At 34.2% G+C, this 20,897-nt stretch overlaps 2 protein-coding genes across 4 annotated transcripts; one reads left to right on the forward strand and one right to left on the reverse strand.

Annotated features, from left to right (window-relative positions):
* The first annotated feature begins 21 nt into the window (after positions 1-21).
* Positions 22-7,344, forward strand: LOC130656540 (uncharacterized). Of its 3 annotated transcripts, XM_057459418.1 has the most exons (15): positions 22-467; positions 1,282-1,349; positions 1,431-1,683; positions 2,233-2,278; positions 2,367-2,398; positions 2,806-4,210; positions 4,298-4,354; positions 4,743-4,777; positions 4,907-4,990; positions 5,083-5,168; positions 5,701-5,821; positions 6,329-6,380; positions 6,760-6,818; positions 6,940-6,976; positions 7,157-7,344. In XM_057459418.1, the coding sequence occupies exons 1-15, from the start codon at positions 186-188 to the stop codon at positions 7,267-7,269; spliced, it is 2,730 nt and encodes a 909-aa protein (XP_057315401.1). In that variant the 5' UTR covers positions 22-185; the 3' UTR covers positions 7,270-7,344. The 3 variants fall into 3 exon arrangements, with proteins under 3 accessions (XP_057315401.1, XP_057315400.1, XP_057315402.1); XM_057459417.1 differs by having other exon boundaries at positions 2,806-4,354; XM_057459419.1 differs by having other exon boundaries at positions 1,539-1,683; positions 2,806-4,354.
* A 1,192-nt stretch (positions 7,345-8,536) lies between these two features.
* LOC130656539 (N-acetylglucosamine-1-phosphotransferase subunits alpha/beta-like) lies at positions 8,537-15,533 on the reverse strand. The gene is made up of 3 exons (XM_057459416.1): positions 11,934-15,533; positions 11,090-11,573; positions 8,537-9,705 (listed from the first exon to the last, which is right to left on the reverse strand). The coding sequence occupies exons 1-3, from the start codon at positions 14,142-14,144 to the stop codon at positions 9,014-9,016; spliced, it is 3,387 nt and encodes a 1,128-aa protein (XP_057315399.1). The 5' UTR covers positions 14,145-15,533; the 3' UTR covers positions 8,537-9,013.
* Positions 15,534-20,897: the final 5,364 nt, after the last annotated feature.

Raw genomic sequence — 20,897 nt, forward strand, 5'->3', positions numbered from 1 at the left:
AAACAAAGTACCACTTTAAAAACATGTGGAGGAGGTATTGAGAAGCAATTACAATGTCCCAGTACAACCTTGATTATTCGAATTAAGTTTGTTTACGTCCACTAGCTTACGCGTACAGTGAAATAAAATTGCGAGCAACAAAAAGAATCAATTTTGTTTGGAAATAATTTCAAATACATTTTACAATGGATGGAAAGTTGCTTTTTTGTATCAGTGTAGTTGCTGGTGAAAATACCTTGTATGGTCCAGAATGGAAGGAAGGAGAACCAGGGAAGACATTAATAGATCTTTTTTTGCAAGTCTGTGGAACAAAAGTGATTGGACAACAAGTTCAAGTTTTGGTATCGAAAGATCGTTCATTTTTAGAAGCAGCAGTTGTGCAAGTGTGTTCGCCATTGGTTCAGTTGTCTCAGAAAGGACAAAGTTATATTCAGTTTATTTTAAAGTCCAGTGCACACTTCGTAAAGGTACGTATACATATTGTTGAAAAAAAACGTTAGTACTTGTTTTTTATAAGAATCTAGTGTATAAGAACATCAATGTTGAGATTGTACCAAATATTAGGAATATAGTAAGAATATACTCGAACTGAATTCCTTCATAAATTATAAAAGCCAAGTAATGTGTGTTTGGAATTACTAAGAAGCATTTATTTATTTATTTATTTGGGTCTTCAACATCTGTTGTTTCTTCCAATTCTAAAAAAAAATTCATCTAGGTATGGTACCTAAACCCCATTATTTTGGAAGGACATATTTTAGAACATTTGTGACTAAAAATTGTAAAACTACCGACACACATCCAGCTAAAATTTAGAGACGTTCTTATAAAAAGAAACGTGTGTACCCAGCCTAAAATGTTTTTCTCGCTAATATCTTAGTATTCAATGGATGATGTGAATCCAGTGTGCTCATGTGACAGTGTTAATTGTGTCAAATACCTTAGTGTTTACATTTTGTGTAGTTTCAAAAGTAAATTAAAATATTTAAGAAAAAGTCCGCAAATTTAATTGTACAAAAAAAAAAGATTTTGATTGATTCGTGAATGATCGCAAATTTCTCCATTTCGCAAATTGTACGTCTTGACAAAAGTTTTTTTCGTGGAAAAATGGTTTTTCGCGAAATTTTATAATATTTTTTTTTCGATACCAAGTTATTGTCATTTTCAATTTAACTACTCTTGAATGCAACTTTTGTGAAGAATTAAGCTACAACAAGGATTCTGATTGGAACAAAATCAGGGTGTAATTCGGTATAAAAAAAGTCACTTTTGAAATTTTAGAATTCGTCAGTGTTTGTTGGCCAGCGTGGAAAATCTAATACAACATTCAAAGCAAAACAGAATCTAGTGTAAGTGTACACAATTTCGTTTCGAAAGCTCAAAATTTTTTTGTCAGTTTTCTTTAGGTTGTTGATTTTTATGTCTTCTAGTACACCACCATTTAATATCAAAGACATTACACAGAACGATAAAAACACACATGCACACACATACATTAACTGGAAGGATTCTACGGAAGCCGATTTTAATTCGTTTAGTTCTTCATCACGCATAGAGTCACAGCGTAGGTCAGTATTCAACATACAGGAAACTCCATTGCACACTTTGACGACGAGGCCTTCGTTCGAAAATATGACAGTTGAGGAGATTTGTGAGGAGATTAAAAGAATCAAGTCAAATGAGGTAGCCTTTATTTTGAGACTCTTTACCAGGGCTTTCGGGAAACTTTTACGGCGGCATGTAAACTTTGAGCGGCAATATCTCGAGGTTGGATGGTCAAGAAGGGCAGGTTTGGGTGCATTCCAAAGCTCTTTTCAAGGTCTATCGACTCAGGGTTTCAATTGTAGTGTCCTGCAGGACGTGTCCGCCGTTGAGGAATTAAATCCATTTAATGTTGAGTCGGTTATCTAGTGGGCTGTGACCGTGTTCTCGGAATTTTGAAGTTTAGCTACTTTAAGTGGATTATTACGAATACTAATTTTGGCCATGTTAAAAAGTCCTTGACATATCATCTTGTGAATGTTAACTTCGACGAATTAGCGTTTAGATATTTCTAATTTTGCGTAGTATTTTTTCGTAATTTAGTCGAAATTCGCGAAAACGTATTTTCCCCCCAAAATAGTTAAAAAGGAACTGCGATGTCAGTGGCGTAGTGGTGATAGGGCGTACTTCAAGAGAAAACAATGAATTGTATAGTTATATAACACGTATTAAAAAAAATATTTTATTTAGTTACCGAAGACGAAAATTTCGCCATGGATTGAAGGGAGCTGCACTGGTAAGATTTTTATAAAACATTTTTTTAATCATGGAAAAACACATAGATTCACATTCCTTTTTTTCGAATATTTTCTCCTAAATTTTAGGTAAAACGAAAGAAGCAAATCTAAAGGAGAAGGTAGGGGATCTTTGATAATAAAGTAACAAGAATGTTTTGACACTTGTACGCTATGCTCACTCGTGACATTTTTTGTGTGTGATGTAGGAACATTAAAAACCTTTTCGTAGTTTATCGTTCTTCTCTTCTCTTTAATAATAGCCGTATTCCGTCTGTCCGTTCGTGCGTCTATTTGTCTTTTTGTTGCGGAAACACGAATTACGATATATAAAGGACGGGCGACCCCGTTGATTTTTCCATGGGTTAACGACTAGTCTCTTTAATAATGCCGTATTATCTTTGCAAAATTGTACCGCAAGTAGCGAGACACACGAAATGCGTTAAATTAAGGACAGGCGATCCCGTGAATTTATCCACAGCCCACCAGTATATAAGAGATAGCGTAAAGTTGTTTTTACATTGTATAGGTAATGAAAAGTGATGCTTCCTTAACGTCCGAACGTGCTTCGAAGAAAGTAACTCCAGCAAAGCGTACGCTAATAGCTGGGAAGTCAAAAGCTATTACCAAACTCACCGAAAGCGCGAAAAATAAAATGAACTCGACAAGATCTACCAAGCCATCATCTCCGCCATGTTCATTATCACCTTCCACAGCCAAACCTACTGCTCATTCAAATTTTATTATATCCGACAGACTGTCTGTTCTTGCACAGCCTCGTAATCGAACTCGTGACGTCACTTCATCAAACGCTTCGCCCAGCTCAACAACACCACCAATAAGAAAAAGTCTAAGCAGGAAAAGTCTGCCAGAAAATACCAAAACAAAGTTATCTGCCAAGAAAACTAGTACCAGCCCATCCATGACCAGAGGTAGTCGTGTAAATAGTACGTTTGTAAAAACGGGGGTAAAAATCACAACAAAAACGAAAGGAAATGAGAAATCCTCTGATACCTCTTCAGAGTATTTCGTGGAAATCTTCACAAAAGATAAAAAAGGGATCGCAAAAGTTTTAAACCAAGCGAAGAATATAGATAGCCATATTAAACGTCTGCCAGATTATAGTGCTGACTCGCTCATGAATCAATCCGTTGATAAATCGTATGAAAAATCTAATTCTAGTAGTTTACCAGCTGCAAGCGAATCAGATGATTTTACTTCCAAAGAATCTGAAGTCTCGATGAGTGATATGTTGTCAAAGTTAAATCATGATCGATTGGACAATCAAAATTTAAGTTGTTTATCTGAGCAAGGCAATAATGCTCCCGAAAATAATTCTAACGCAGAGGCAGCTAAGTTAACACCTGTGAAATATACATCAGAACTTTTAAATGACGTTGAGTCCAGCCCCGATGACGCAGTGATTTTCGACAAGAGCAAAGCGTCTCTAGATGATAAAAACGAAAGCGACATTTTGGATAATCGAGACGAGATCGAAGGGGAGGAACGGAGTGAGCCAAAATTAGATAGTTCCGATGAGAATGTCAAAAATACAGCTAAAGAAATTTTGAGTATCACCTCGAGCATCTCCATAGAAAATGCTCTTAATGAGTATTTATCATTAAGTCCAAAAACATCACCAGTAAAGTCCTTGTTTTCGCCATTATTTGAAAGAAATAAACTGAGACATGCCTCGTCTACCCCAATATATACACACCAAAGTTTGAGAAGTAAATCCGTTGATAATATCAACTTGGAATTATATCCAAATTTGCACAAACATTCGAAATATAAAGATAAGTCTGATAAGGGTCTTTCTAAAAGTTTGGATTCTTTGGAGGAAAATAATATTTGTGACGTCAGAAAGGACGAAAAGTTAAACAAAAGTGAATGCAGTGAAATGATTACAGAAACGAGTCCCGCCATATCCAATGGTAAGACTGAAAATTTTACGTGTAAGAAAAGTAACAACGAAGAAAATATTCTCTGGTCAAACTCACGTGGAATAAAATTTACCGTAGGAGACGAAGAGAACGAACATAATCGGACGTTTGTTTTAAAGGATAAAGAAAACCAAGGTAGGGTTTTTTCTTCTGAATCCTAGCAAATGAAAGCAGTAAGGAAGAAATGTCGTAACAATGTCTTTCTGCGTGTCGCTCTCTTCTCCGTCTCCATGTGGAAAGTTGCACGAAACATAAAAATAATTGTTTTTAAAAATATAATGTACATACCTATACAGCTCATAAATTTTACACAGAAACCATGCTCCCAGGTTGTAAAACAAGTTATAAGTAAGTTTTGCAGGTTATGGTGTTCAGGGTGTTTAAAAATTTCCAGGTTGTCTTATGCAGGGCCTTTGTAGGTTTCAAGGTTGTATACAGGGTATTTGTAAGTCTCCAGGTTTTCGTATGCAGGGTATTTGTCCTATGCATTTTTTATGTGTGATAGTGTTTTTGTTACGTTTAGATACAGCAAGGAAGACGGAGAATAACCATTTAACTGTACGTATTGATTATGATCAAGTTGTAGCGAACTGTGAAGTTATTCACCCTCCTCCCCTTCGCTTTTATTTGATACTGTAGAGTAGGTACTTGTTACAGTTCTGTGAGCAACATGTTTTTAATATTTAGTTGCCGCTCCGTGATGAAAACCTGGCAGTAAGCACCCTCAAAACACCTGACAAACATAGAAAACATTGGGGAACTAGTATAAAGGTGAAAGTTTTTCGAATTTGTAAATATTTTATTGTCATGCAATTCAAAATCTTTTGACCACCAAGTATTGTTCTTACTCTGTTTTTTTTTAGGGTATGGATAGCATGTTGATTCCGTCATTACAAGCATTTTCACTTGAGCTTCGAACCACAACAGAAAACGCGGCGAGTCGTATCAGGTGAGTGATTTTGTTAAATCTTTCTCATTCTCGTACAAAGCTAAAAAAATTATCAAGTAATGATTGATTTAAAAAAGCATAAATATGCGAATAGAAGCACACTACAATTTTTCGCTTGTAGGTGACATCTTTACTGTTGTACCTCTATCTTAAAGGAACGCATGCGCACTAATCGAAAATAACTTATTACTAAATTAATAATAAATTTCTACTGTTTTCTATAATAGTTGGGCTCATTTAGGATTAAATCCAGCTAGCCTTCTTAAGTGGTTAAATACACAAAGCTGACTTAAGATTTCCACGAACGTAATGAAATTCCTAAAATATTCATAATCTTCATAATTCATCTAAAATATCCGCTATAACATCCCATTATGCAAAATTCATCAGAGAAAATGTACGTTTCGCGAATTTAATTTTTGACAAATTAAATTCTTCTAGGAATTTTACGTTTATAACGATGCTGCATGGTTTATAAATTTGAGAATGTTTTAATATCATGTCCTTTTAATTTTTACTATACTAAATTCAGGGTCTTGTATGAAGATTGGCAACAAAAGTTTGAAGGTTTGGAACCGTCTGCCATAAAAACGCCAAAAGCTGTATTTCCGAAAGCATCGCCAAAACTTGAGTCAAAAGGGGGAGAGCAACAGGTTTGCTTATAATCTTCTACATAGTGTTTTTTTTTTGTTATTAAAGGGAAACAAGCCTCAGCGTTTACGATAATTATCAGTTTGTGTGCTTTTAACAGGGAATCGTACGCTGATGACGGTCCACCTTTATAAATTGAAAAAAATTGGCCTCCACACTTTTGAAACATTTTGTCTTTGATATGCAAAACTACTAACTAGAATTTTTTAATACAAATAGTACATATTGGTATAGCCTCGTTTTCATGTCATTGCTTTTTTTGACGAAGTAAGTTACGCTTAACTTACAGTGATTCATATTTTGACTAAAACATTGTTTGACTAGTTAGTCTTAAATGTGTCAATAAAGTAATTTTCAAAAGTCGCCGTCGAGGAGACCCGACGTTAAGTTGAGAACTTTCTTATATAGGTTTAGCCGTCTGTAATCGCATCATGCAAAACATTGTTTTTATGAGAATTGTCTCTTTTAACTTCAACGGCGTTCTGTTATGTTTTGTTTTCTCGTTTTAGGGTATAGCTGTTGTATTTCGTAACCTCAGAAAGATGGAAGTAAAATTGAAAAGTAAGTTCAGATTCTTTTTTTGACAAATCTCTACGGAAAGTTTTAAAATTTATCCATTTATTTGCTCAATGGGTGTTAATGACGATCGTTTCTTTTTAAACGAGTCTTGTACGATGGCTGTACGACGCATTTTGTACAAACTGGTCTGGCGCTCCGGCTGTTGCTCCTGAACGCATCTTTTACGACGTTCGTAAGTTTTAAAAAAAGTCTTGCACGATAGCCGTTTAGGTTAAATCTGCACTGTAGTTCTATGTTTATGTTACTTCGTTAACATGAAGTCACACATCAGAAACGCTCCCAATGAGAAGTATTTATCGAATATCATAAAATGTTGGCAGCATTTCAAGTTGTTTTTTAACACATCCAATCTTCGTTGTAGCCATCGAACAAGCAGCACAGGCGATGGTGAAAGCTTTAGAAGAAAACAATCAATTAAAGGTACAACCGTTCTTCATTTTTAAACTTGAAAATATTTATTTCTGCATTGCTGTAGTTTTTTGTGGGGTTTTTATGCACGTTGTTTTATGATATTAATTTGTCTTCTTTGTTTGTCATAAAGGATTGTGAACCTAAGAAGAGTGGCGTTCAAAGAGCAAGTGAGTGAAACAGTTTTTCATGTATCCTCTTCCACAAATTAGTTGGACTTTTCGTTTTTAATATTTGCAAGGGATTTTCTGTGTCTTTCGCCAGAGAATAACTTTAAACGCGGACTTCGTCACTTGTCTAGTAGCATTTTTAAAACGGAAAAGGGTCAACTTATGTTTCCTCATTTTTAGAATCATTCAAATGGAAGGAATTGAAAAACACAGCGCGTCAAACAAGATCCAAAGTGTATGCGAATGAAGATAATGATAGGTCTTCGGATTTCAGTACAGACTCTGACACATGATGATGACAAGATGTTTAAAAAATGTATTTTATGTATTCCTGTATGTACCATGTATACACAAACTATTTTAGAGAAGTCGAAATCTTCTTTTCTTCCCAAAAAAGTAAAAAAAAAATTTCTCTCATACAAAAAATTGGACTTTCCATATGAGAATTATTTTACGAATGACTGAATTAAAAAAAAAAATCGCAAAACAGTGGCAGTGGTAATTAAAGCATTTCGCGAAAACATAAAAAAATCGCAAAATTTAATAGGTAACCTTTTTTTTGAAATCTGCTCCCCCAACGTCGTGGGTTTTTAAAACGTCCCTAAATAAATGATTTTTTCTCAGTATAAACTTCCTCCAAGGTATAAATGACTATAAAACATCGAATTTCTTTACAACGTTATTTTAAAATGTTTTTATCCTGTATTTTAACAAATCTACAAAAAGGAACTCTTTAGTGCCTAATTAGATGTAAAAAGGTGAGAGGGTGTGGAAGCTATCTCTTCAGTATGGTTACCTGAGAAATGAATTCAAAGATATGTTGATTATGAATGTGTAAATGAAAAAGTGAGTCTGTGGAGAAAAAAGAAAGAGGGGCTGGTTTGTGTCTTTGCAATAATAATGCACCCGTTTCTGGATTAAAGATTTGAAAAACAGAGAAATAAAGAACTACTAAACAATTTCCTACCAGATTTCTGGAAAGGACGTTATTTTTAAACAACTTGTTTGCAACCTAACACAATATATTTCATGCAATTATTAATGCAAAGCATTCCTATTTTCCGTTTTATCGCTCATGCTGCCATTTTAAAATTTCTAACACTCGCCTCAGGTCACGTGCGATGCCTATTGTTTTATTGCTAGTTTCCAGCCTGATTTTGAAGTTTAACTTGCATGTATAAATAAACATTATGAGACAGACTGTGAAAAATGAATGCTGATTCTTTAAAAGTAGCTAGATCCGAAATTGAATCCTTGAAATAATTTCAACATAAAAATAGTTTTGGCTGGCCTACTTAACCTAAAATTCCTTACATTTTCCTGATATATTAAAGATACTGTATCCACTTTATACTCGACTTTCCGTCTATGAGCCAAAAATGGCAGCTGTGATTAGCGCGGGGCAAATCCCCGTGGATTATCCCAACGGGTTAAGGGGTTTGAAATCCCTCCAGCTTACGGCTAGTATGTTGAAAGTTCTTGACGGTTATCACATTCTTGATAGAGTGGCACGCTGGTTAGGGTTCATGTTTGTATATACAATGAATAATCAGTCATATGTAAACTCAATCATAAATATGGAGATTTAATTTTATTTCTTTTTATTTTACATGAATTCAAAATGCACTATCACCAATTTCCACAATTTGCCACGTAAAACTAACATGTAAATTAATCAACATATTCGACATCGTTATTACTGTTAAGAGGTTATTTTTAATGTATTCAATACACACGTCCAAATCTAACGATCATATCAAATTCAAATATTACAGAACTAAAATTTGAAGATCTTTTTCTAGTAAAAGTCAAGATGATACGCGAAATAAAAAATAAACTACAAAAAAATAATTAAAACATATTAACACAAAACAGCGTTGGTATTTTGATAAGATTTTATGCGTTGTAACTCATTATTTAAAAAAAATAAAAAAAGAGATGCTTGCTCTGTTCAAAATATATAATAACAAATAAAATATATTTTGCATCAAAAAAGCATGAGCATACAATAAATAAATTTGTAAAAATTATCTAAGCTTAAATATTTCTCACACTTTCCGCAGTGCGTCTAAAACCCGATAAAAATCGGGCGATTCTTTTGCATATAAAACGAAATTTACGTCGGTATAAATACAAAAACAGCAATAACAGAAACAATATGAAAATAAATTTCACGGCTGTTTCTTTATTTTTCTCGTTTTGTACAAAAAGTTCCAAATCTTGCTTATGCAAGAATGAGTTTCGATAATTCGACGGAAGCTCGAATTGAGACGGAATGGGAAACAACGATTCGTAGAAATCTTTTAAAATAGTTCGTATCGTTTTCGTTTCTTCTTTCGCGTGATCCAAATCATCATTTAAACACACGAATTTTCTTCGATTTTTTCGAACCCAATCGAGTTGATACAAAACAAAACTTACATTATTTCGAATCATTTTGAATGTGACGTCGTCCTCGCCGACAATCTCGTGTTTATATTTTTGTTTATCGCTCGTCGTTACGTTTGCAGTTCGCCACAGCTCGTGGCAATTCATAAATAACGCTTTTGTAACGAGCGGCATCGATGGGTTGAAGTAATGCTCTTGTTTCCCGCGAACTTTCTGTTTTGTTTTTACTCGGTTTGAACAATTCCGTAATTTGCCTTCAATGTCATGAATAGCTTTTAAATTTAACGGTAATTCGTACAAGATGGCGGCCAAGCTCCGTAACTCACGATCAGAAAGTGTGCCTAAACGACATAGCAAATGTCATGTAATTATTAAGGAAAAAAGTTAGCGTATTTCTGCAACAAACACCTCCGCCCAACAAGCAATGGTTTAACATCTTGCCATAAACTTTTTGATTGGAAACAAAATAAAACCTAACATTCCAAAATAAAGGAACTATTTTTTTTCGCAACACATTTTTAATAGGTTGTTGCTAAACAGAAACAGCATCTATGAAATTTTTTGCACACCTGAGTTCAGCGTACTTTAATTTTCACGTACCTACTACTGGTTGTACAACTCAATGTATCAAATATTTTTTAAAACTAGTCGTTAGCCCGTTGAATAAATCCACGGATTCGCCCGTCTTTTTTATACCGCATTGCGTGCGTCTCGCTACCTGCGGAGCTAAGCTACCATTTTGCGTGACAGACAGACGGACGGACGGACGGACAGACGTATACGGGTAGCTATTAAAATATAGACTAAAATAAAGGGTTTTGATATTGTTTCTTATCAATTAGTTGTGCATCACAAAAAAGGAATTAAATTTTAAAGAGGTTTTCAGATGTGTCCTCGAATGTCGTCAAGTTAACAAAATTCGAGTTCAGTTGCAAAAATATTCAGTCTAAATTTTAATTTCCTATTGTCATATTTGGACAGTCACTAAATCGGATGTAACAGCGAAACATTATGATTCACCAAGTCAGTCAAAGAAACGCGACCAGTACGCGACTAAATTATACATAATTCTTTATGTCAAATAATTCTCCGATTTGTTCCCCAAATTCCCGTTAGGGAGTTGGATTGTGAAATTTAATGAGAACATAGCTACTTAACTGGTTGGTAGGGGGGTCACTTAATCAACTTTAGGATTCTAACCAGCGCAGAGAACACACAAGTGAAACACGTCGCTTACATATAGGTTTACTTTAACTAGAGAAAGTATCGTAGCCTGAAACATTTGCGAATATCGCGAATTCTGGCTAAATTTGCGAAAGTTTTAGGTCATCAAATTTGTTAACAACAGTTAAAATTTATAAAAACAAAGTTTTGATTTTACTTTACGAATAAAATAAAAATCGAAAATTTTCATTTTGTTGTTATTTTAGGCGCCAAATTTGATCATACAGTTCGTTTAAGCCTGGTCAAGAATAGTCATTTCAGTTTGACATTTATGCTTTTGTTGCAATTTTTAAATTAACATTTAGCGATCCGGGGAATCTTTTAATATATCTCGTTCGCAACGCGAAATGCAAAGTTTCTGCATCCAATGTAATCAAACTAATATAAAAAAGTTGAAAGTAATTTCAATGAACAGTAAAAAAATATGAAAGACTAGCGGAATTCTCCTGTTTTATTTCAATAGAAACAGTTTTTACACCCGGAGTTTAAATGACAGCTTACCTGAATGATCTGTGTCCACTTCATCAAACACAGACGACAAGTTTGCAGGTTTCTTTACACCAATCAAATAATAATTAAATGAGAACGCAAACTGCATGTCTTGTGGATGCCGGACCTTGTGAGACGACGTCGCCTCGAAATATTTTGAGAAGCGGTTTTGCATTTCATAAATGACGTCCCGATCCACCATGTGCGGCATATGCGCGGGAACTTTTCTCGGATGGTAGCCAAATTCCCGATTGTAAATCCGACTAACGTGGAGTAAAGATGATGAAAATGCGTCGAAGAGACGTCTTCTATTGACTCGTGCAACTTTATACTTGTCCATTAGACCTTTTCGTTGGTATAATTGATTTATTTCGTGTAAGAAATGATTTTTCTCCCATGGCAAAAAAGTAAAAAATGAGGTATAAGGGTTGGTTAGCTCGTGATTGGGTGGAGAACTTTCTGCATCCCATAATAACTTGCGGTTGGTATGTTCAGACTATGAATAAACAAGACGAAAATCATACATATACGGGTAAATGAGTCAAAATACAGAAGTTATGGTTTGGTTAACAGCATTAACATATTTTATGAAATTAGGAGACAAGATCAAGTTTTTCTTCTCAACTTTTTTAATAATAAAACTTCCTATAGATGTTTTCCTTCCTAACATTCCTGATTGTATGAACACACTAGACTGTAAAGATGTGAAATCTGTTTGTAATCACACTTTGTTTTTGCAAGTTGTTCGATTCCAAACCAAGAAATCAGATCGACAAGTCTGTCATGTTGCTTTTATTAACATTATTTCAAGAAAGCCGTTACCCAACCAAGATTCAACAGAACAAAAAAACCATACCTTTGCATGAAGCAAGTAATCTTGATATATCAGACTTTTACTTTTGTTGTACCCAAGCTCTGTAATCTCACCATCGGTATACTCTTCTTCCAACACACTTAATCTCTCCAACAAATAATCAGGCATGGACAAATTTGCTAAATTCTTAGGATAAAATATTAACAAAGGCACCGAAGCGTTTCGTTTTGATAATATAAAATCGCTTTCGTTGTAAACATTTTTTGGATACGTAATCATTGTCGTGGTTGTTGCAATGTTCTCATTTCTAACAGTAGTTGTAAGAGTGTCTACAGAGACGTTGAAAAAGAGAACAGCTTTTCCTGTTTCATTAGCACCCTTGTAGCCCAACACTTGAAATGGAATGCTTGTTAAAGTATAATTCTTGAAAAACGTTAACGATAATATTTTTAACTTCTTCGAAAAAACTGCTGATCTTAAGACAGGACTGTCCTTATGATTCCCTTCAATAACAACATCAAACGCATTAGTTAGATTTATAAACATGGCATAGGTGTTTTTTGGAACTTCAACAACTTTTTTAGCTTCCCTGAATACATCTTTCGAAAACGAAACGGAATGTAAAAGCTTTAAATTTGCTGCGTTACAATCGCCAGCATCGAAACCACACAATGGGGTATTGCAATTAGCATCACAGTATCTGTCACCTATCCAGTTTGGTGCACACCCACTTGAGCAATACTCACCAAAATTATTTGGATAAAGACCTGAACTTTGCATAGCTTGCAACTGCCAGTTTGTTTTGGCATTCGGTCCTACACAATCTCCACCATCCCAATCGCATGCAGATACATTGCAGGATTTATCACAGTACTTGTCACTCAGCCAAGACGCTGGACATCCCTCATTACAGTTGGGTACCGACCACGATAGAAATATTTTATGACCTTTAGAATGCGTGTAAAAATCATCAGGCCACACTTCAGCACCAAAAAAGACATCATCATTCATGTATATAAATTTCTTTGAAAGTCCTGGTATGCGGTGAATGTTCGTTTCAATAGCTGGTGAGGAAAATGTTGGCAGGTGGCTTTTATTTGCAAATATCTCCTTATGTGTGACAATCGATATTCTTGGATGGTCTAAATCTAACCAACTTGGAATTTGACCATTAGTTACTATAAATATCTTTCTTATCCATGGTGCATATTTTTCAACTGATCTAAGTGAATACTTCAACTCTTCATTGTCGGCAAATCTGTTACTTGATGCATCTTCATCTTCGGTGTCAAGAGAAATCGAAATCGGCTTCCAGATATAAGTAACCGGGAAAAACCTAGCCTTTCTTTTATTTATAATAAAGTTTTTCTTAGCCAGAGCTTTTAACGTTGTAACAAATTTCTTTTCTTTGAAATGTATAACACTAACTTCCTCCTCTAAATACAATGAGACACTTGTTATAGAGTTTGGAAGTCTTGAATGAATAGAATCCTTAACTACATTTTCTGTATCATTTTTTGTAACATCATACATCATTAAAGCATCATGTATTCTCTTATGACCACTTTTTATTGTGCTTGTATAAAAAACTTCTGTCACCTTCAACTTAGTTTTCTTATGCTTTAAAGTAGTATTCATCAACTTATGGATTTTTTCACGTGATTTGAAAGTCACAAATATAATATCCAAGTCATCATCCCATGTATATATGTCTTTTGCTGAGGAAAACGTTGAATCTATAAGAATCAATTCAGTCATTGATATACTTTTTGGTAAGCCAGATATAGCAAGTTTGAATGCAGGAACACAGTTAGGAACAGGGCAGATAACAGAATTCTTCCACTTATATTTTTCTAAATTGATCAACTTTTCTCGCCACTTACTAGATGCATACATCTTTCCAGAGGTTACATTTAATTCTTCACGTAATTTTTTCTTGACACTGTTTAACGCCATTATTAGTTTCGGGTCACTTCCGTTTACCCATGTATATACTAAATCTATTGGCTGTGGCAAGCATAGCCGATATTCAAACGATTTGCCAGCAATGTTGTCATAACGGCGAACAAATTGAAATTTGCCAGCATAGCGAATCATACTCCATTGTAATGCAACTTCGCCAAAATGAAATGCTGCAACAATTATGACACAGAACGCAGCCAACGCACACCATATACCAAAATTAGTTGATAAACATGTATATGTTTGTCTTTGAATAAGTTTACAAAAAGACAACCAAATTCTCAATGTCATATTGCTATAAAAATGTAAATAAATATGTATAGAATTCAATTAAAAAAGACACAGCAGATATAACAATATCTATTAACAATGCTAGATTTTAGCCAAATCTCCAAGTTTACATTGATTTCAGTTGATCATCATCAGTCAGATTGGGTTGAGTGATCATACAATACTGCATGGAACACTATAAAACGTCAAATCTGATATGTTTAAAATTCAAAATTTCCAATTATTTTAGTTAGGATTTTAAATTTTGTAAATTATGGTTAAAAATTTTAACAATACTGCAGAATTAAGTGTCAATAGTTTTGGCATTATAATGTTTCTTATACCACTGTTGTTGTTGTTGTTGGTACAAAGTCAATAAAAACAAGAACATACAATCCATTTCCAACATCTCTCTGTAAGAAAATAGTGTAACTGTCAATATATATACACATTAAATTTCCTGTAAATACAGATGTAAGAGGTTTTATTTCATTTTGCAGTCATTTTTTATTGCTAAAGAGCCTGATTTGTGTATTTTTTTTTTTAAATAAGTTTTCACCGCATATAAAAATATCTGTTGGACTTTCATTATTTAAAACAACAAAGTCAACGGCAGAGGGCTTGGTACTATAAGTTATTACTGTTCAAATGCAATAAAATTCGGTCAGGTATTTCTATGAAAAACACAAATCCAGGTGAAAGCTGTTCTGTAACGTAAATGATTTAAATGTAATTGCAACAATAAGTTCTTTCACACAGTTAACCTACATGATATCTAATTGGGTAACCACCTGTGGTTTAACAATGTGACTTGTATAATTAGGCATGGCATGCTAAACTCCACACAAAATTGCATAAAATTCACATGTTGCATTGTTTTGCAAACTTAAAACCCTTTAAAATCACTAAAATTAAGTGACTTAAAGTGAAATAATAAAATTTAAATCACTGCATGAATTTTTATTACTTGATGTCTTCCTGGACCTGAACACACAAATCGTGTTAAGTAATAAAAAGAATAATGAAATTGTCCAAAACATGCTTAATAGATGTATTCTAACCCAACTTGGAACACAGCCCGTCTTAAGACAGGAGGGACCATCTTTAAACAAGGTGGCCCATCTTTTGACATACTGCCCTGTCAATTGACGGGCCAAGACCAACTTGTGATACGACATTAAAAGATGTTTGCATACATCAAGACCTTGTATTTAGCGTAAACTATCTCCAATAAAGTAAAAAAAACTGCTACAACTTTTTTCTGGTGTATTGTTGTATATGGCTAGCTGAGATTAAATCGAGTTATGCTTTTAAGATTGCTGTAGGTATCAAAAAAACACTATTAACCAACCCTTCGAGCAAGACCATATCAGTGAATACATTTTTTTAAAACAGTTAGAGACTTCCTTGTTGCATGATTGAAGATGTTTTCACCTGAGTTGTTGTGTGCATAATGACTAGCTAAATAATTATAACTCAGATATGAAGATCTAACATTTAGTTCAGTGTAATGTCATGTTTATATATGGTATAGCTAGCTAAGCTATTGTTTAAGCTATTTATGTTACTTTTCAAGATAATCTTCAATAAAATTATTGCTACTAGACCTATTACGCAACTTGAGAGACAGAATCTTTTTTGCTGAGGCAGCTGCGATTGAAATATTTTGTTATATATTCAAGAAGCATGACTATGATTTAAAGAAATATTTTGAGTTAATTTATATTTTAAGCGATCAGTCTCACCAGTTTCAAGCAGAGTCTTTAAAGCTCCAATTGGAGCTACAGAAACATTTTTTGAAATTCTTGCCCAACTGGACGACAGCCTTATCTAGGGATCAAACCCACAACCACTTGGACATGAGTCGAATGCTCTACCAACTGTGCTACTAATCCCCGTTTATCAAATTTGTTTGTTCAATTTTTAAGAAAAAAGAATTTATGACATGGTATTTGTATTGCTTATTACTTTAGCTATATTTGTAATAGATTATATTATACAATTTTTGTTCTTTTTAGTCTATAGGCACTGCATTTGTCCACAGTTTCACTAGGCATGTGCTCAATTTTTTAAATTCGTAACAGCGTGTTGCCCATAGTAGAAGGCTTAACTTTATTCTGGGAGTCTTCAGACTGGTTAGTGTTGTGGCTGTTTCTAAAAAGTGTCAATAGTTAGGCCTGTTCCTTTTTTTGGTATGATTTTTAAAAAAGCATAAGTCCTTTGTCAATAGTTGGACCTGTCCCATCTTGTGACACAGTATTTTTGAAGCATAGGAATGTAAAGTTAAAATTCAAAAAGTACAAAATTTATAAAAAAGTTTATATTTATATTTATAATTATTTAGTGATATTTTAGTTTGAGTGACACACCATGGTAATCATCAGCATCCAGGCTACCATATTTGTTTTTGGTTGCCATGCCTACCTGGTGTGATGTATATATAAGTCTTGCCACTCCTTTTTTGTCATTCTTCAGTCAGCTCTTGATTAGTCAACATCAAGTTTTTGAGTTTCAATGCACAATATTTCAATGCACAACAATGATGATGATCTTACTTACACAATATTTCTATGAGTGATATAGCTTGTTCTTCAATTTCACATAAGTTTACACTTCTCACACATTTTCATAGTACTTTACACTGGGCAGCTGGTAAGTATTAGCTATTCTATGTCAAATATTTTATTTAAATTTGAACTGGATATTTACCGTAATTTTGTATTTATTTAGTTTGAACGTATATCAAGATATCAATTCAAATCAAAATTTTTGTTGTTACAAACACTTCCCTCTCGTGTGACGCCTTAACAAGGAATTTGTTGGTCAATAGTTAGGCCTGTTCCATCTTATGACACATTTACTAAAATTGCAAGAGTCTTGTGTACAGTTGAGTTTGTACCAACTGATGACACGTTTTTTAAAAGCATATATATACCTTTGTCAATAGTTAGGCCTGTACCAACTAAGACAATTTGCATACATATGTTCAAAATTGAGCCGGGCCTGCCAACAGATGGGCCATCCCAACTGCGAACGCACCAACCCGTCTTTTGACAGACCAACCTGCCTAAAGATGGGTCAGTCCTGCGTTCAAAGTTGGGTCGTTGTCCATAGTTGAGTCAGAACAGATGAATTCCTGTGTGACATTATTTGTTATTTTTCAGTGGTAAACTTTTTGGCTCTGGCATTTGTGTTAAGGTTAGTTGGGTCAGAGCATGGTCACAAAGTTTTAAATATTTAATCAGGAATTGATATTTTTTCTTACCCAAATGCGTTGTCTTTTCCATTGCTCATTATCTCTCCACCTTTTCCTTCTTTTTTAATAAAAGCAAAATTAGAATTTGTGTTCTTGTCAATGTCATGTTTTGAAATGAATTCGGCAATAAGATAATATTAGTATAAAAGTAACAAATAAGTTAGTTTAGCTTATCTTTTAGAGTAGACAATTAGTGATTACTTGCTAATGTTCCTAGAAGAAAACACAGTATTAGACAAATGTACTTCATTTAACAACGTTGTGATATTAATATAAAGGGTAATTTGGTAAAAAAGGGGCGAGGTGCTAGGCAAGCAAAAATACACAAAACTCTCCTGTGTGTGTACCCAATTTAAAACACTCTCCTCCAGTGACACTTATGCTAGTCTCATAAAGCATATTTGTCACGAACAACTTCTCGTTGCTACTTTCTCGCAATTTTTCCTTCTCTAATTTTTACAACTGTTCGTTGTTCCCTTTCTCTCTCTTTTTTACAAATGTGCGTTGCTCGTTTTCTCTCTCTTTTTTATAACTTTTCGTTGTTTCCTTTCTCTCTTTTTCAAAACTACTTGTTTAAAATTGCCTTTATCTTATGAGTACACACACATCCCAAAACGAAAGCTGATGAAGGCAGCCCAGCATCCTCAAGCCTCCTTAAATTCTTAAATCCTACCACATTACATTACATTTCCTCAAATTCTTAAGTCCTACCACAACACAGTACTTATGGGAAAAATATTTCTTATATGGGAGTGAAGACAAACAGTTTCGCAAATATCAACCAGGGCACAAATAGAACCCTGTCCTAAAAATATGTACAACTTCCCTACATAGGTACAATGTCATAACAATGACATTGTACCTATGTAGGGCTGCAACTATCATATGTTCCAACCCTTCTGTTTTAAGCGAGAGACTCCCGTTTTTGAACATACCCTTCCCTACTTCTGTTTGAAAGAATATTGTCCCGTTTAAGCAGTATTTGCCTTCGAAAATTTTTAAAAAAGATTCCTGCATTACGCCAGACCAAGAAACTTGTCGATTCTCTCGCAATTTGGTTACCATGTTGTCTTCGTTGGCGTGGGTAAGTTGTGTACGTGATGAAATTATATAAAACCCATACATTTATGTTATGTAAGTTAACCCAGCGAAAATTTAAATTCTTAAAATAATGTTCAATATTCATATAATATTCATTCTTCTTTAACACAATGATGTCTTTTGTTTCCTCCAACAAACACGTGTGATCTTGAAGCCTGATGTGAATAATTATAGTAAATTAGATCAAACTTGTTAAAATTACAACATAGCTTCGAAAGTAAAAAAATATAAAACCAGATATTCAGACAAGTTAAAAAATTCGCATTTATAAGAAAATGTTTGCCCCATGTTCCAGATCATCAGTACAATCATTGTTCAGTTTGTAATTTGAATCTTTCGTTGGCATATGGTGAAGCAAATGACATTAGACGTCATGAAGATAGCCCTAGTCATAAAAAACCTCTTTAAAAGGTGAGTTATTCTCTTTGTTATTTTCTATCACAACAACTCAAACTTTTTTTTAAAAAAAAAATGCCCAGTGAAACCACATTTCTAGAGTTTGATTGCAAGGACTTTCCAACGTCATTATGCAAAGTGCATAAGCAGGAAAATTTTGTCATTAATTTTTCAGGCAACACACAAATAAACCTTCCAAAACAAAATGAAACTGAAATTCATCCATCCATATCTGCCAAGGTAAAAATGGCTTGAATGTTAGTTCACCACAACACATTCTTTAATCTTTCCGACCACGTGACACAGTATGGCAAACAAGGATTTAAGGGCAACAGGGCAGCCCAGAGCTTTTCATGTGGAAGAACAAAAACAGGTGCTATTACAAACTGCATAGGAAAATATTTTCAAACCGAATTGGTCAGTGATATGAGGGTGAATGTATTTAGTTAATGGTTGACAGGAGCAATGATGCAGGGCTGAAGAAAAGTTTCCCATAAGCGTAAGAAAATTTGTTTACACTTTTGGCAGAATAATGACAACATTTTTTGACATGAACATGTTAGAAGTTCTGTTTTCAAGTACCGCAGAGTTTATGTTTAACAGCATTGACAACCAACTTGTAAAACAAGGCAAATACTGGGATATGGTTAGCGCAATTTCCGTTCACAATACTAATGCAAATATTGGCTCTAATAACTCTATTAAATCAAATCGTAAAGAACTGAGAAATTGTGATTGCCAGTTTCACATACCACATATTATACAATGCTGCTAGTAAAGGTTTAGATGCTTTTTCAACCATCACTAGTTTCGATCTGGAAGATCACTGTGTAGGCCTGTGTTTTAGTGGTTAGACAAGTCGTCTAAACAAAAGTTTATTTTAAAAAAATATTATGACTTTTGCGATAAAGAATATCAAGAGGTGATAAAGTATATTTCCACCAGATGGTTATGGACAGAAAGGTGTGTTAACAGGGAGTTAAGAAATATGCTGGCTCAAAATCTTATTTTCTATCAGAATGTTTGCATGATAAGCGCTTTCTTCATCTTTCCAACTCATTTAGTAAGCCAATGAGCCTACATTTACCAATTTCAACAAATTTTTGCAAACAGAAGAGCTATTAATTCAATGCTTGTATGATGAGATGCAGCAATTTATGGACAAACTTGCTTCAAAATTTGCTAAGCCAGAGGTAATTCGAAATCTGAAAGCTGAAGAACTCTCCTTTGCAAAATTAAACATTTGCTTACAAAACCAAACCAGTTGATGCATCGTTGACAATTGGTATTCTTACCAAGACAACAATTCATAAAGCTTTAGATGATGGTATTATTGACGAAGGTGAAGCAGATTGTTTCTATGACGCAGTAAGATCTTTTTATGAGACAGCTTACAACTACTGTGTTAAATGGTTACTGCTTGATGATCCTCTTTATAAAGCTAGCAAACTTATTGAATTTTTAAATAAAGCATCAAGTAGAGCAAATAGAGCATCAAGTACTTTTCCAGAACATCTCCAACCTTGTTACCGCTGGAAAATACCCGATGATTTATAAAAACAATTTAAATGTGCATGTAGACAATACAATCCAGCTCATTCATCTAAGGAATAACATTATCATTTGTTGGTTTTATATTTCTGTTCACCATTTCATTGCTTTATGTTGTAAAGTGATTGCAAACTACACAGCAGTAATTATTACAGCAGGATTTTATTAACTTGCATTTACGCGATGAAATTTGTCTGGTGAAAAACACCCTTAAACCTCGCACTGCCGTAATTTTTTAATGGAGCTAAATGAATATTTAGCTCATGTTAATTGTGGTGACTTCAGTATACCTTCTAGCTGTCCTGTATAATGATAGATACCACTCTGGCTCTGACCTAGTACTGTACCTCAAATAAGGTTAAGAATAAGGCACTTCTGATTCTGTTAATAGGTAGCCATGTTGGATTATATCTGCTTAGAGCATTGTCTCAGTTGCCCCAGGTCAACATGCATTTGTTTTGCCTCGCTTA

This window comes from Hydractinia symbiolongicarpus, chromosome 9, assembly GCF_029227915.1.
Source record: "Hydractinia symbiolongicarpus strain clone_291-10 chromosome 9, HSymV2.1, whole genome shotgun sequence".
In the NCBI taxonomy this organism is placed as follows: domain Eukaryota; kingdom Metazoa; phylum Cnidaria; class Hydrozoa; order Anthoathecata; family Hydractiniidae; genus Hydractinia; species Hydractinia symbiolongicarpus.

Coding starts and splice junctions, on each gene's coding strand:
- LOC130656540 (XM_057459417.1), top strand. CDS start 186: ATGGATGGAAAGTTGCTTTTTTGTATCAGTGTAGTTGCTGGTGAAAAT. Junction 1,684..2,232: donor AAAGAATCAAGTCAAATGAG/GTAGCCTTTATT, acceptor TATTTTATTTAG/TTACCGAAGACGAAAATTTC. Junction 5,169..5,700: donor AACGCGGCGAGTCGTATCAG/GTGAGTGATTTT, acceptor TACTAAATTCAG/GGTCTTGTATGAAGATTGGC.
- LOC130656539 (XM_057459416.1), bottom strand. CDS start 14,144: ATGACATTGAGAATTTGGTTGTCTTTTTGTAAACTTATTCAAAGACAA. Junction 11,574..11,933: donor ATTACTTGCTTCATGCAAAG/GTATGGTTTTTT, acceptor GTTTATTCATAG/TCTGAACATACCAACCGCAA. Junction 9,706..11,089: donor AGTGGACACAGATCATTCAG/GTAAGCTGTCAT, acceptor TATGTCGTTTAG/GCACACTTTCTGATCGTGAG.